Source organism: Papaver somniferum, chromosome 3 (assembly GCF_003573695.1).
Source record: "Papaver somniferum cultivar HN1 chromosome 3, ASM357369v1, whole genome shotgun sequence".
NCBI classification, from domain to species: Eukaryota; Viridiplantae; Streptophyta; class Magnoliopsida; order Ranunculales; family Papaveraceae; genus Papaver; species Papaver somniferum.
Genome location: NC_039360.1, coordinates 94,426,985 through 94,442,582, shown reverse-complemented (window position 1 = coordinate 94,442,582; position 15,598 = coordinate 94,426,985). Strand labels below are relative to the sequence as shown.

The following is a 15,598-nucleotide window of genomic DNA, read 5'->3' as shown; positions in this document are numbered from 1 at the left end:
AATTGCAAACCGTGGCTATATAGTTCATGAACCGATTCGAGTGAATCAAATCGTTTTTGCTTCGATTGTGTCTTGTGTAGTTACATAAGATTTCCTTACAATTGAACAACTCTCTAACTAGTTCATTTGAGTCACTTGAACTAGTTATGGTGAAGAAGAATATGGTTGATATGAAAGTGATCATATGGCTAACCATTTGGTTAACTATTGTTGAACCAACAAATGTACAAGTTTGGGTACGGTTACACAAGCCTAGAAACGTGCATTTCATTTGTGTGTAACAAGCTAGTTTTCGATCTAACGACTGAAAGATATTAGCTTGAATCTAATCAGGTTTTCATCTAGCGGTGAATATTGAATGCTTTGTTACCAAGCTAACATTGATTGCAAACCTTGATTTGAAAGACTATATAAGGGAGAAATCTAGCAACTGGGAAACCTAATCCCCACACCTTCTGTGTGATACTAGTTGTACTAAGCTAGAGCCGATTCTCCTTTAACCTTTGGTTTTTTCTTCTAAACCAGGTTAACGACTTAAAGACTTCATTGGGATTGTGAATCCAAACCGATACTACTTTCTTGTAGTTGTGTGATCTGATCTTGCTGTTTCTATCGTACGAGTACAATTGTAATAATTGGCTTGAGATTGATATCTCTGATAGACAAGATATAAAAGTAATCACAAACACTTCGTCTCATCGTTTGTGATTCCGCAATATCTTTTTTTTGCTGCGTCGATTAAGATTATTGTGAGGTGATTGATAATACTGATCGAATTTTATATAGTGGTAAATAGAGTTGTCGTTCACTCGGACTTGATGAATTGATTTTAAGAATTAATAAACTAAAAGAAAAGAAAAAATATACACAAAATATTGTCACGGGATGAAGAGTGTTACTGGGACTAGGATTTCGTCGAATTCATAACATAGGGTTCAACTTATTTATTCTCAACAATTAAAGCTCAATGAATAAAATTAACATGGACTCTGGTTTTTCCAAGGTAGATTCTCAAAAGATTAGTTGTAAATCCTAAGAATGATGTATCAAAACATTTAAGCTAAGCATACCTCATCAAATTAAATGACAACCAATTAATTCAAATCATATTTCAATTAAAATTAATGCAAAAGTATTAAAAAGAATTAAATAATTTTACCCATGTATGAAATTCGTCTTCCTCCGTCGTCCCAGTGTTGGGGTTTAGCTCATGACGTCGAAAACACACTTCAAATATTTATTCATGGCTCAAAAAGTGTTTACAAGATGATGAAATGTAATGAGAAGAATAAAACAATGATTCTGCTCTCCCAAAACTCCCCTCTCTCGATCCATCTGTTTGGTCCTACTAGCAACCTATTTATACACAATAACCCATTACTCAAACATCTTTTCAAAATCTTCTTCCATAACTCCATCAAATCTTCTCTTTAATGAAAGATATCTCATGAATAATTTCTTTCTCCGTTTCAATAAAAACCAACTCATAAATATATTATCTCTTTTACCTTCAAGATATGGAAACTTTATGTATAATAGGAAAGAAGATATCTTTGCCTCGAATCTTTAAAATATCCCATAAATTCTGTGAATTTGTTTCAAAATGAAGAAGGAGAGGGTGCCTCTATCCATATTCTGGGTGCCTTTAACAAGATTGGTGCTCTTGTCTGAAATGAGGATGCCTTTAACACTTTTAAGCCAATTCTTCCAAAAATGTTTATTCCCCAAAAATACCTACAAACACAAAAAACACTGTAAATAAATACGAAATCGAGTGCCAACAATATATAGTATTGAGATCAATTTAGACACAAAAATGTGTCTATCAACTAGGATGTTCTTCGGGAATATAAGTCCGGGTTATCAATTGGTTCATGTTCACCTTGATTTATCAAAAGACGGAACAAAACTTGTAGGTATATTCGTGGGAGGCAGTATCTATTACCGTAGACTTTTCTGTGTGATACAGATTTGTTTATTGAAGTCTTCGACTTTGTTCGTAGCAACTCTTAGTTGTGGGTGAGATCAGCTAAGGTAATCAAGTACGTAGCATCCTGCTGGTATCAGAGACGTAGGAGCATAACTGTACCTTGGATCAGTGTGAGATTGATTGGGGTTTAACTACAGTCCAGACTGAAGTTAATTTGGAGTAGGATAGTGTCTGTAGAGGCTTACAGTGTTTGTTCAATCTGGACTAGGTCCCGTGGTTTTTCTGCATTTGCGGTTTCCTCGTTAACAAAATTCTGATGTTTGTGTTATTTCTTTTCCGCATTATATTTTGTTATATAATTGAAATATCACAGGTTGTGCATTGATCAATCAATTAGAATATCCGACCTTTTGGTTGTTGATTTAAATAGATTGATACTTGGATATTGGTCTTTGGTACCATCCAAGTTATCTCTCTAGTATTTGATAAAGACTCGCAGATTTCTATTTGCTCGAGTATATATCAAATCGAGAGATTGAGATATAAACTCTTTGATATACTTTTTATCTAGATTGAGTCTGACTGTCTAGTTGATTCTCTAAAAAGTATATTGGATTTTTTTCATACATATTGCCAAGCGAAATATTGGGTGTGGTTGTTGTACCCCCGCTTTTTCAACTAGAATATGGAATGAACAGCTTTTCTGTTCTATCTTTAATCAAGATACCTCAACTGCTATCCTAAATATACTTATTCCTTCTACTGGTGAAGATTATCTAATTTGGAAACCTGACAGAAAAGGTAAATTCACTGTAAAGAGTGCTTACAATACTCTGTGTGTTAATTCTGTTAACAATTCTCATTGATGGTGATAACATTCCTAAGGATGTTTGGAAAAAACTCTGGAACTATAAGGTTCCTCATAGAGTACAGCTTTTTGTCTGGAAATGCTAAAAAAATATTGTTCATATTAGAGTCAAACTTGCTAGTTATAACCCTGAAGTAGAACCCCATCCTAAGTTTTGTAATCATAGTCTTGAAACCATTAACCATTTGTTGGTTGAGTGTGACTATGCTAGATCCATATGGAATGCGTTAAATGTTGATATTATTGCTGTTACTCAGCATTTTAATTCTTTCCAGTCTTGGGTAATAGCTTGGTTCACTGCAGGTGAAGAACTTCAGAATAATTACAGAAATGAGAATTACGTGTTTAAGTTAATGTGCACTATCTGGTATATCTGGAAGGACAGGTGTAATCTGATTTTTCAGGATATTGTTCCTAATAAGAATAATACTCCCATTAAGATACAACATTTAATACAAAAATTTAATTCTGTTATTGTTTCTACTAATGTTAACAGGAAATGCAGCACTCTCATCAAGGAATGGATTCTTCCATAGGAAGGATTTGATAAATTGAATATAGATGCTTCATATATGACTGAAACTAAGAAAGGTATCCTTGGACTAATTCTGCGTAGTCATGCAGGAAATGCAGTAGGAGTTGAAGGCTTTAAACTGGAGGAAGAGGTGGATGTAGATGTGAGAGTTGAACATTTGGAATGCAAAGCTCTAGTCATGGCGGTAGATTGGATGGAGGAGTGTGGTTTTAACAAAGTTATATTTGAGATGGAGTGTGTGAATGTGGTGAACTTTATTAACAGTGGAGAATCCCAAGTGCACTGGTTTAATCAACATTTAATTTCCGAAATCAAGAACAAGTTTTCCAGTAATAAGTTTTGGTTTTTCAAGTTAGTTAATAGTGTGGCTCATGCACTAGCAAGAAAAGCTAGACTTGAAGCTCTAAGTTTCTCTTATGATTCCAATTTCTCCAAATGTATATAGGAAGACTATGTTCTTTACAATAATTAATCAATAAATCCACATTTTAGTATAAAAAAAAATGTCGAAGCACAAACCAAGAACTCCCCTTAAAACCGCATTTTTCTTTCTCACATTTTTCTTTAATTATATAAAGACCAAGATGTTAGAATATGGGCATCCAACTCAAAACCAATTAGCAATGAGTGGAGTGTCCCTAAGAATTATAAACCAAAGGATCTTAGATACCCAGACAATGTGGGACTAATAATCTCAACACACACCCTCACTTATAGCCTCGTTGGGTCTAACACGTGGACGATAAATCGGGTGGCGCAGAGGAGTAAAGGTACGGTCAAATGACTCGACACAAATAGCCTGCTCTGATACCATATGTAGGATCGAGTAAGAGAGGATAACACAAACGCGAAAGCAATAAACGACTACATTGATAATAATTCGGTGTACATAGTCTCATGGATCAACATCCTATTTAATGTAAAACAAACTTGACGACCACTCAAATCACATTCCTAATAAAATCAAACTCTAAGTAAAGGACACTTCTAGAAACACAAAGAACTTTTAAACATAGTAATACTCTAAACATATGACTCTTCTAGAACCAAACCAACTTGTTTCTCAAGTTCACTTCATCTTTGAGTATGACACATCGTGTCAACTTCAACTAGTTGCTTCACAATCCACCGAGGCAACTTCAACTAATTGCTTCACAGAACGCAGAGTCAAGTTGTACTAGTTGCTTCCATGAACCACTTCACCATATCTTGGTTTAACCCTAAACACAAGATTAACCCAATTCTATGAAACAGTTTAAGTAAAAATGTAAATTTTCTCACCAACTTAACTGATTTTATACAGAAGTTTGTTGAAAGAGTGTTATAAAGGATGGCCGCTAACTAATGTGAAACTAGATCTTTTTTAGTGGAAATTTATCTAAAACCCTTAACACGCAGTGGGCCTAAAATTTTGATACCTTCACCATTTTTCCGTATCCCCAATAATTATTTCCAATTTAGATGGTTCATAAGATTATGAACTCATCCTTTTGTTATCTATATCGGGGTAAAAAATTAAAAATATATTTAGCTCAAAGTTTTGGTTTTTTTTATCATTACTAACATGTCTATTAGGGTTTTATATTTTAAAATATTTTGTAGATTTTTTTGTGCGATTTTAAGATGTTGTATATTTTGTGTGATTTTATGATATTTTAATTTAACGAATATGTCCTTTAAGGTGTGCAAAACTGAAGTGTTAATAGTTGTCCATCTTTGACGGAGTTTGTGTGTAAGTTAATGACAAAGACTTTTTTTTTTTTTTTTTTTGTAAATTGGTGACTCGTTCCAAAAGCTAACTTAAGTAGAGCCATCTAATGTAGGAGTTGGATTATCATCCATAACATTAAATTTATCCAATGAAATTTGTAAAGCAACACAAGTTGGTGCGATGTTATCCCAACTAACGTTAAAGTCAAAAGATCTTGCCCTTTTGGCTAAAATACCAGCTACCCTATTTGCAGTTCTAGTAACAATGAAAAATCCGATGAAATTTAGGCAGGATTTAGCAATCCTACTAGCCTCTATCAAAATGGCTTGACTCTGCCAAGAAATAAAAGAGTTCTCCCCTTGCAATTATTCAAAAAGGTTCTTACAATCTCCTTCAATGCTGAAATCTGATAAATTCTTCTCCCTTGCCCATGTTGCTGATTGCAACACTCCTACTTCCACTGTCTCTTCTGGTCCAGCTGTTGTAGATGGTCCTGCTTTTCCTTTTTCAAATTCACCTGCATAATCTCTTAAGATTAATGCATAGCCAGTTGTCTTATCATGTGCTAACCAGACTACATCCATATTAATTTTATGATGGTTCTCAGCAGGAAATTTCCAAATTTCACCAACAGACAACTTTTTAAGTGTTGTAGTCTTCTTAGGTCTATTTTCATTTGGTCCATAATTGAACATGTCTCTGAATTTCGATTGATATATGAGTAGAAGATTTTTGTTTCCCCTGGAAGGCTTTATTACATCTTTTCTTCCATATAAACCACATATTTGTCAGAAATAATTATAGAGAAATTGTTGTACTAGGTGAGTCTAACCAATCTTTACACAGATGTCAATCAATTTGACCGAGGCATTGAAATGAAAATTGACTGGATTTGGATTAAGAGCCCAAACCTGTTTTGCAAATGGACAATAAAAAAAAAGAGGTGTTCAATTGTTTCATTTTCATCAATTCCAAAAGTATAACAATGAGAGATATCTCTATTTAATTATCCCTAAAAGTATGGAGTTTGTTGACAGAGCATTTTGTAGACATTTCCAAGCGAAGATTTTTATTCTTTGAGACATATCTAAACTCCAAAGATCTTTCTAGAATTATCAAGCATAGTTAAGTTGTTAGCATTGATACTTGGTTCATTCGGTTTGTTATAAAAAGACTTAATTGTGAATTCACCAGAAGTAGTATGGAGCCATCTTAAAGTTTCTGGTTTCAGCTTGTTTTCATGGGAGAAAAAAACATTGATCTTACAAATTCTAACTGCTATATGATTAGGAAACATTTAGTGAATCCCAAAAGTGTTCCACTTTTTAGTAACTGGTTCCATAAGGTCAGCTACAAGATTTAAACTGTTGTTGTTGTTCTTATATTGTTCCAAAGTATGTTCAAGATTAGGTACTCATTTATCTTCCCAAATATTAACTCATCTCCAACTTCCCATATACTGAACTGTTCTACTAGTTTGATCCCTTTACCGATGCATTTCCAGACCCAAGAACTAGTATAAGAGACTTTTGTTCTAAAAGCTTATCTTTTTTCTAAAATATTTATCCTTAAGATTGAATGTCAAAGACATGAACATCTATTTTGTACAGTAAGAAAATGGTGAAATTAAAAGGGATTAGATACGTGAGTACAATCAACTTTTTGATATCTAATCAACGAATCCAAATTGTTTTTGAACTATCTAAGATGAACCAACTTTTGTTTACAATAATGAAGATACAAAATTTTATGCAGAAAAGCGAAAGTTAAGACACAAGATTCTGGCTATGACGAAAAACGTATCGATCAGTCGTAAAAATCCGGGGACCTAGTTATTCCGGGATGAATATTCATTAGATAAAGTGATTACACTTGACTATTTCATCTGTGTAATGTACCCTAGGAAAGATCCTACTTCAATTATTTTGTTCTAGCCTCCTACACCCTATTGCGAGGCCATGCACTGAGTCTTCATGTGCCTGTTCGTTGGTACCTAAACATTGTTTGGAGATTTTAAACTACACTGGCATAAAGACGTTCCAATTTCTCCCAAACAACAATAACTATTTTTTTTTCTTGTTTTTTTGAAAATAGGCAAGCCTCATATATATTGATAATGGAACTATGATTCAAAATTAGAGGTGATTACAGGACTGACACGGTTTCCCAGCTATTACAATAATTTCCAATATTTCCAAAAGACGGTAAAAACGTTCATTCCACTTTACACCATAGTCTGAATCTCTAATATGAAGAAGGATTCTTACCATTACTAATTGATTCAATAGCATCCAAGGTATCGTGACAAGTTAAAATGGTCTTGGTTGGATCAAAAGTAACACATCCAAACCATATAACAAATTTACAAAAAATAGAGATCTTAGGGTCAAAAAACCCAACCATTTCTCATGTTTTTTTTTCAAAATTGCATTAAAACAGGAAAAAGTGGAATCCATAGATTCATCCTTTTGTCAGTGATTTTTTCATAGTAGCAGTAATATAGGTAACAAGTATAATTGGTTATTGGTTGGATGAATCGGTCTGGATCGGTGTGGGTCTTCTTAAATCAGTCTTTGTAACTTCTTGTGTATGAGTCTTTTGAACTGTTGATTTTCTTGTAGTCTTTGAAACTGTTGTTGCTGGAGCGAAAATTGGTACCATAGTCATAGATCCTACCAATGATGCTCCTGTTAAGGATATTTATTGTTGGTGCTACCCGAAGATTGTTGTCGAAAACTTCTTCTTTAGAGAAATCTTAGGCTGTTAGATCGGAAAATTTATCTAGATCTTGAAAAAGAAACTTGATAAAATTCACAACCCTTGAAATCAATTTAACAACAAACTATAGCAAGATAAAAATTTCAGCAGAAAAGTTGATGATCCTAAACAACAGATCAGAGAGAAAAATATCTGAAAATACAAAAACAAAGAAAATAAAAGACTTAAACTAAATCACAAGATCATCTCAAGCTAGGAAGGACTATGATTTGTTATGTACGTTTCTGAAACACAAACCAAATCAAATAAACTACTCCCTTCGTTACTTTTTAATAGGTTGGTTTGGTTTTTAGAGAAAATTAAAGAAATTAAGAGAACCAATTATTGAAAGTGGTCCTCATGACACTTGTCAATAAAAGAAGTGAAGTGAAATGGTCCCCATGACACTTGTCAGCAAAAGAAGTAAAATGAAATGGTCCACATGATACTTGTCATAAAAAGAAGTTAAGAGAAAATTGGTCCCACAAAACCAAAGTAACATTTGACTTTCCCAATTAAGAAACCAACCTATATTTTTGAAACATTTATTTATAGAAACCAGCCTATTCAAAAGTAACGGAGGGAATAGAAGTTAAATAAAAAAACAACTTAGAAACAACTGAAAATCCAGAACAAATAAGGGGATAGAAGAATCAGTTGAGGAAGTAGAGTGATTGAGATTACAGGCACTCACACTCAGGATTTCAAGCACTTCTTGTCCTACTTGTAATTCTTTCCCCTCTTAAAAATATTTTTCTAGTTGCCACTTGGTAGGGGTGTACATCGGGACGGGAAGGCCAGCCCAAGCCCGATTATAGCACAGGTCGGGCCGGACGGGCTTGTAGTCCTTAACACCCATTAAGTTTAACAGGCCGGGCCGGGCAATAAATTTTTTTAATGCCCATGATCCGTCCATACCCATGAAACAATACAGGTCAGGTCGGGCCAGCCAGGCCTCGGACCAAAGAGATGAGTGATAGTTCAAACAATTCATATTCATTAATGTGAAATGTAATTCAGAACTTTCTCTAACCCTAATAAATTGTCCAAATATGAAATTTAAGTTCTTAAGAAATCCATCACCCTAGTAGAAAACTTTATTCTAGGCTATCAGCAGCAAGGCAGGTCGGGTAACTAAACAGCCTACTGAGCAGGCTAACAGGCCGGACTCCAATATTTGAACAAAAATCCGGGTCCGCCCACTTATAATTACCGGACAGGCCAGGCTAGCCCATGACAGGCTGTCGGGCGCCCATGAACTCCTTCGGACCCGGGCGATACATGGCAGGCCTCAGGCTTCCGGACATTCTGTACACCCCTACCACTTGGTAGTTTAAATGTTAAGTACTAGTTAACAAATTTCCTTACGGTCGTGATTTGCAGCTTGGATATCCCCATCCTAGGATGGGTTATCTAGATTAAACGGTTATATCGTGTTTGTCTCCCCTCAATTCTAACTTGGGACAAGAATAGCAAAACCCACCGTAGTTTTCGCAGCCTAAAAAAGTGCGATTATGGTATTCTCTCAAATACCTGTTTTTCCCATTTCCTCGCCAAGAATAGAATAGCACAATTCCATCATCGAACCCACGAACACCAGTATATCACCACTACTAAACCCACGATAGGGTTTTTCATACCTTTTATTCTGTATATATATACTGATGTGAATCTTCATCGTTTCTACATGAAATCTGTACAAGGTATATTTCTTTTCTAATCTATTTTAACACATAATAATTTCTATGATTCAATTTGTTATCAAGCAAATCTGATTTGGGTGTTTTACAATTTCTATGAATATATTTGTTATCAAGCAAATCTGATTTGGGTTTTTTTTACAATTTATATGATTCAATTTGTTATCAAGCAAATCTGATTGGGATTTTTTTTTTTTTTTTTTTACAGAGGGTTTGCTACGAATCAATTGCAAGTTGTTGGTACCATCTTCATCCTCTTTCTTTTCCTTATCATCTTTGTTTATGCATGAACATTTATCATTCTTCTTATTATTGTGTATGTTGTCTTTTGATTTTTTTTCAATTGCATGTTACTGATATCATCTTCATAGTTTGATGATTTAGGTTGTCTTTTGATAGTGATTGTTAAATTTATAATGAACATCTGTTGATAGTGGTTGTTAATTCTATAACGAACATCTAATAGATCCAAGTTAGAATAATATACCCAATTTGGGAAAGAAACTTTTATATTTGATTGAATCAGTAAGTGAGCAAGACTAGCTTGTGTTTTTGTTTTCATTTAATTCTGCTCATGACAAGCTTTGTTTGAGTAATTATTAACTCTCTGCCCAAGTTTTCAAGGTTATAGAATCCAGTAATGAGACCATATTGTGTTGCGTGGCCATTATTAACTTTCATGAAGAGTTTGTTTAGCAATAGCTTACATAGTCGGTAATTAAGAGTATGGGGATGATCAATCAATCCCCCCAAACTGGAAGGACAACTTGGACTCCTCCCATGGATCGACTGTTCATGGGTCTAATGGCAGACCAGTACATGAAGGACAACTACTTGATGGTGAGTTCAGCAACATGCTTGGACGCACATTATCGATAATTTCAGGCAGAGTTTTGGTTCTTCTTTTACCAAGTGTGTTGAAAAATCGTATGAAACTTTGAAGAAAAACTATGTTGTTGTAAGTACTCTTAGAGGTCAAAGTGGATTTGGATGGGACCAGTCGCGAGAAGTTGTGTTGCTGATGATGTTGTATGGGATGAATATATCAAGGTGTGTTATGTTATTCTGTAACAATTGAATGAATTTGGATTTTTCGTTTTGTATTGATGAGATGTGGTGTATTTATTTCAATTGAGGAGTCTAGTATGCTAATAAGACAATTCAAATTTCAATTGCAGAAGCATCCTGATGTCAAATGCTGGAGGACAAGTCGCTTCCACACTTTGATGATTTAGCTGATATATTTGGGGATAATCGGGCCAATGGAAGGTATAGGCGATGTTGGAATGACAACACTGTGCACGATGATGATGACCAGCATGACAGGGATCATGAAATTAGAAAACACGCAATCTCCAGACCGTTTTACAAACAACGGTACTCAAGAACAAAGTGAGAATGCATATGCATATAAAGATAAGGTTGAGGACTTGCATACATCTGATACTCAAAAAAGGGCTCGAGCTTCAATAGGTACAAATTCACGTTCTTTTAGAAAGACCAAAAAGAGTACTGGAGAATGGTAGATGCAATTCATGTAATGGCAGCGGCTGTGAACAATGTTGCAACCAAGAAAGAAGAAAACAAAAATTCATCATCTTTAGAGGGAAGTTTAGTGTCCGCACTCGAGGATGTACCAAATTTGGATGATGATACTTTCGTGCAGGCGCTAGATTTATTGGAAGATGAAAAGAAAGATAAGATTTTCATTGCATTGACTGGGAACATGAAACGACAGTGGTTGTTATCGAAGATCAATGTTCCCGCATACTATCCTTGCACTTTAAGTGACTAGGTGTCTGATTGGGTGAAGTTTGGTCACATAGTGTTCGTCAGGGATTTCAAATTATTAGGTTATGTTTAAGTTTCTTTTCGTTTAGCATCGTTTATGTCAGGATTTCGTTTGGTTTATGTTTAAGTTTATTTTGATTTAGTTGTTTATGTAAGATATTTCGTTTGGTTTATGTTTAAGTTTATTTTGATTAGTAGTTTGTGTCAGAGATTTAATTTGGTACAGTAACAGTAGTTTTGCTTTCGTTTTCGATGAACTATGTGCCTGCTCTATGAATTAAATTGAAATGTTTTTATTTTTAATGTTCCCATGTTGATTTTTAATTTTCTGTATGTTTTCTATGGGTACAATGATTTTTAATCTTCTATATTCTTTCTGTCGGTAAGTCGTATTATGGCGAGTTCTGACGATGAAGAAGATTTGGTAGTAGTTGTAACAGCAGCCACACAACACTAATTGCTGTTTATTATCAATATTTTGTGAAGAAGACAATATGCCATGATTCAATTCTTAGTGGTTCAGCTCATGTAGATGAAGTCTTAAATGGTTATGATGTACGATGTCAGGATAGTTTTCGTACGGAAAAACATGTTTTTTTAAGATTATGTGATATGTTGAAAGAAAAGGACTTACTTCGTCATAGTAATGGAGTTCGTGTTGAAGAAAAAGTAGCAATTTTTATGCTTGTTGTTGGACATAATGAACGTAACAGGATACTTCAAGAGCGTTTTCAGCATTCAGGCGAGACAATTAGTAGACATTTCAATGCAGTCTTGGATGCTATTGTTGCTCTCGCGGATGATTTTCTTCTACCAGCAGGGGCTGATACCCCCAGTGAAATCTTAGAAAATCCAAGATTTTATCCGTACTTCAAGGTATAGATATCTTCAACCAAACTTAATTTATTACATAATTCAATTTGTTTTTTCTTTATATATGCATATATTTGTATTCATAGTCTATTAATGTTGACTCATGCTTCTAATCATAGGATTGTGTAGGAGCCATTTATGGAACACATATACCATCAATGGTTGGTCTCGACGAACAAGTTCCTTTTTGGTGCAGAAAAGGGTTCATTTTGCAAAATGTTTTAGTAGCATGTTCCTTTTGACTTACAATTTTAGTACGTTCTAGCGGGTTGGAAAGGTTCGGCTGCTGATTCACGCATATTAGATTCAGCTCTAACAAGATCTGATAGATTAATTGTACCCGAAGGTATACCATACTATCGTATCTTTTCCGTTCTTTTGCCAATAACCCTTTAAGAAGCTCTTTAGCGGAACAACATAAAATGATAGAACTGATTTTTCTGGAGTTGGTATTTTTCATACATTATTCAGGCTTTAATTCTCGATGCATTTGTTATTTTCCATGTATCCAAATTAAACATACCACTTTCTGATTCGCTCTAATGCACATGGTGTAGAACTTTGGTTGGGGAGAAGTTCAGTATCTTGTGTGCTAATGTTCGTCATCTTAAAGAGATGGAAAACAAGGTCATGCCGGATATTGTACAAAAATCATATAAGAAATTTTATGCATTGTTCTCTCACTATGGGTTCCAGAAAATAGTGTTGTTTAGTTTGTGATTAAACATATATCTATATATTAGCTGGATCAATTTTGTCTATGTGACAGTGACACTCCACTTTGTAGATTTTTGCCCTCGTGTCTGCCACTTAAGGACACTTCGACAAGTACTTGCACATAACTGATGTGGAATGTGATTTATTGTTTGTACTTGCGTGAAATTCTGTTGCAGTTTATTAATTTATGTCTTGCATTGTTTAACAAAGCAAACTAGGAAGCACACAATTACTGAAATAGGAAAATTTGTATGTGCATTTCTCTCTTAGTTTAGCTTTTGATTATAAGAGCTTCACATTGTATATGGCAGCTACATATATGACTTGCATTTATACAGGTGATAATCCACTAAATGCATGCTCCATATAAAAAGAAAAAACACAGACTTACAAATAAAAGATCAACTTTCTTACATTTTTATATATCTTTCTACTTGTTATTATTTTGTTAGTACTTCTGTTCATTTTTCATGTATGCTGTTGGTGCTCGACACTAAACCACTAAAACTGTGTGAAGTACTTTCTTCGTCCCACTAATAAGTGACCTAGTTACTTTTAGATTTTGTCCCACCATTAAGTGACCTATATCACTAAACAAGGAGCTATTTCTAAAATTATCATTTTAATTGATTATAAGAAATATAAGAAATATGCATAATTTGATAGTCATATTTATATTCGTCACATAGGTGTTTTAAAATGCTTTTCAATGGTACGAATTTTACGAACATCCATGGTATAGTTTGAGAGATAAATTATTTCAAAATTTCACTATTTATTATCCATAAGGGTATAATTGTAAAAAGCACTTAAAAATACTTTTCCCCTTGCTTGCCTTAAAAATTGTGCAAACTTGAACTAGGTCACTTAATAGTGGGATGGAGGAAATATATTTCTTATTCCTCACTATCATTGGCCGATAATGCTTCTTACGTGCTGTCACATATTTGACAATAACTTTTTGTTGTTGGTATAGGAAAATTTTACCTCGCTGATGCAGGATTCGCTAATATGCCACAATTTATTACTCCATATCGTGGTGTCCGTTATCACTCGAAGGAATTTGGTGGAAATCGTCCAAAAGATGCAAAAGAATTATTCAATCTTCGACACGCGTCGTTACGAAATGCAATTGAACGTGTCATCGGGGTACTAAAAAGACGCTTCACCATTTTGCAACTTCAGCCACAATATCCATTTGAATCACAAGTGAAAATTGTACTTGCATGTTGCATCCTTCATAACCACATCCGCAGAGAGTGCATCAATGACTTGATTTTTGATGATGGGAACTTAAAAAGCATATCAGAAACTGATCCAAGAACGCAACTAGACAATGAATGCCCTACACTGGGCAGGAATAGACAACGATAAATAGTATCAGAACTTCGAACTTCAATTGCAGATGCAATGTGGAATGATTATCAGCGTCGCCGTCGCGGTTAATGTTTAATGTACTATTTGAAAATAGTCGATACTAGACTGTTGTTTAAATTAGAGAGTGAAACAAACATGATTCATGTTATCCAAGTATGTGATTGAATGTTAAACAAACAACTTTATGTCAATCCAGGATAAGATAAAATTTGAGACAAACACCATTTAAACTAACTAATTCTAAAGTTATCTTAATTAGATTAAGGATATCTCTACTTGGAATATGAATATATCACCGTAGGCTTTTGACAACAAGCAGCGAAAGATTTTGAATCAGGACCAACCACTTAACCGATTAAATATCTTCAACCCTCTATGTGTCCCTGCCTGGATATTGTTTTACCTACCAGATTTGTCAATCTTTTTTCTTTTAACAAACTCTTTTCTAACAATGTTATTTTGTTGACTAATCATTTAAGTTCTCGTTTTTTTTTATCATCTTGGGCCTCAATATCTTGGAGGATGGTGACATCTACTCAATGAAACATATTTTGAGGCATACTAGATTTTTTTGAGGCATATTAGATAATGCCAAAATAGGGTCACTAAATAAAAAACAACATCACCCCTCATCCACCATTTTTGATAATGGCATAACTACCCTTATATAATTAATGTAAAAGATTATGATTAGAATTGATTAATTATGAATTTTAAGGATTGATTAAACATTAAATTATTAGTGGTGAATTAGTAGAAAAATCAAATTTATGTGAGAGAGTTGGGATTTTTGAGAGGAAGAAGAAGAAGTGAAGAAAAAAGCTTGGGTTTTGACTTTTGAGATTTTAGTGATTAGAAGTGACCAAAATGTGTGATTCAAATCAGAGGTAAACTTCTATCGAGGTTTAATTTCCTTTTATAAGTTGAATCTGCCAAAAAATTGTATTTTTAAAACCCAGATCTGCTGACCAGATGAACAGTTCGTCTGATAACTTTTGAGCCGAACTTCACTCAGAAACTGAATCATCCACTAGGTTCGGCTTGAAAAATTGAGGTTCGGCTGGAAAATTGAGGTTCGGCTGGAAAATTGAGGTCCGGCTGAAAATATTGTAAAGTCGCATTAGCCGAACATAGTGTTTCTCTAAATCATACACTAAGTTCGGCTCAAAATTGATACTGCAAGATCAGCCGAACTGATCTTCTGAAAACCCTAATTTCATCTTTGAAATCATATTCTACCGATCAAACAAAATAAAATCAATCAAAAACAAGATGGGTTTGTTACGCACACATTCTAAAATACATCTAAGATCAATTGAGATTTGGATTTCGCATTCCA

The 15,598-nt window shown here is 34.3% G+C and overlaps 1 protein-coding gene across 1 annotated transcript; it reads left to right on the top strand.

Moving 5' to 3' along the window:
- Positions 1-11,686: 11,686 nt before the first annotated feature.
- LOC113359753 lies at positions 11,687-14,256 on the top strand. The gene is made up of 5 exons (XM_026603336.1): positions 11,687-11,716; positions 11,860-12,168; positions 12,285-12,326; positions 12,421-12,511; positions 13,859-14,256. Exons 1-5 carry the CDS (start codon positions 11,687-11,689, stop codon positions 14,254-14,256), a joined length of 870 nt encoding a protein of 289 aa, XP_026459121.1.
- The last annotated feature ends 1,342 nt before the right edge of the window (positions 14,257-15,598 follow it).

Coding starts and splice junctions, on each gene's coding strand:
- LOC113359753 (XM_026603336.1), top strand. CDS start 11,687: ATGGCGAGTTCTGACGATGAAGAAGATTTG. Junction 11,717..11,859: donor CTGACGATGAAGAAGATTTG/GTAGTAGTTGTA, acceptor GTACGATGTCAG/GATAGTTTTCGTACGGAAAA. Junction 12,327..12,420: donor GAACACATATACCATCAATG/GTTGGTCTCGAC, acceptor TTACAATTTTAG/TACGTTCTAGCGGGTTGGAA.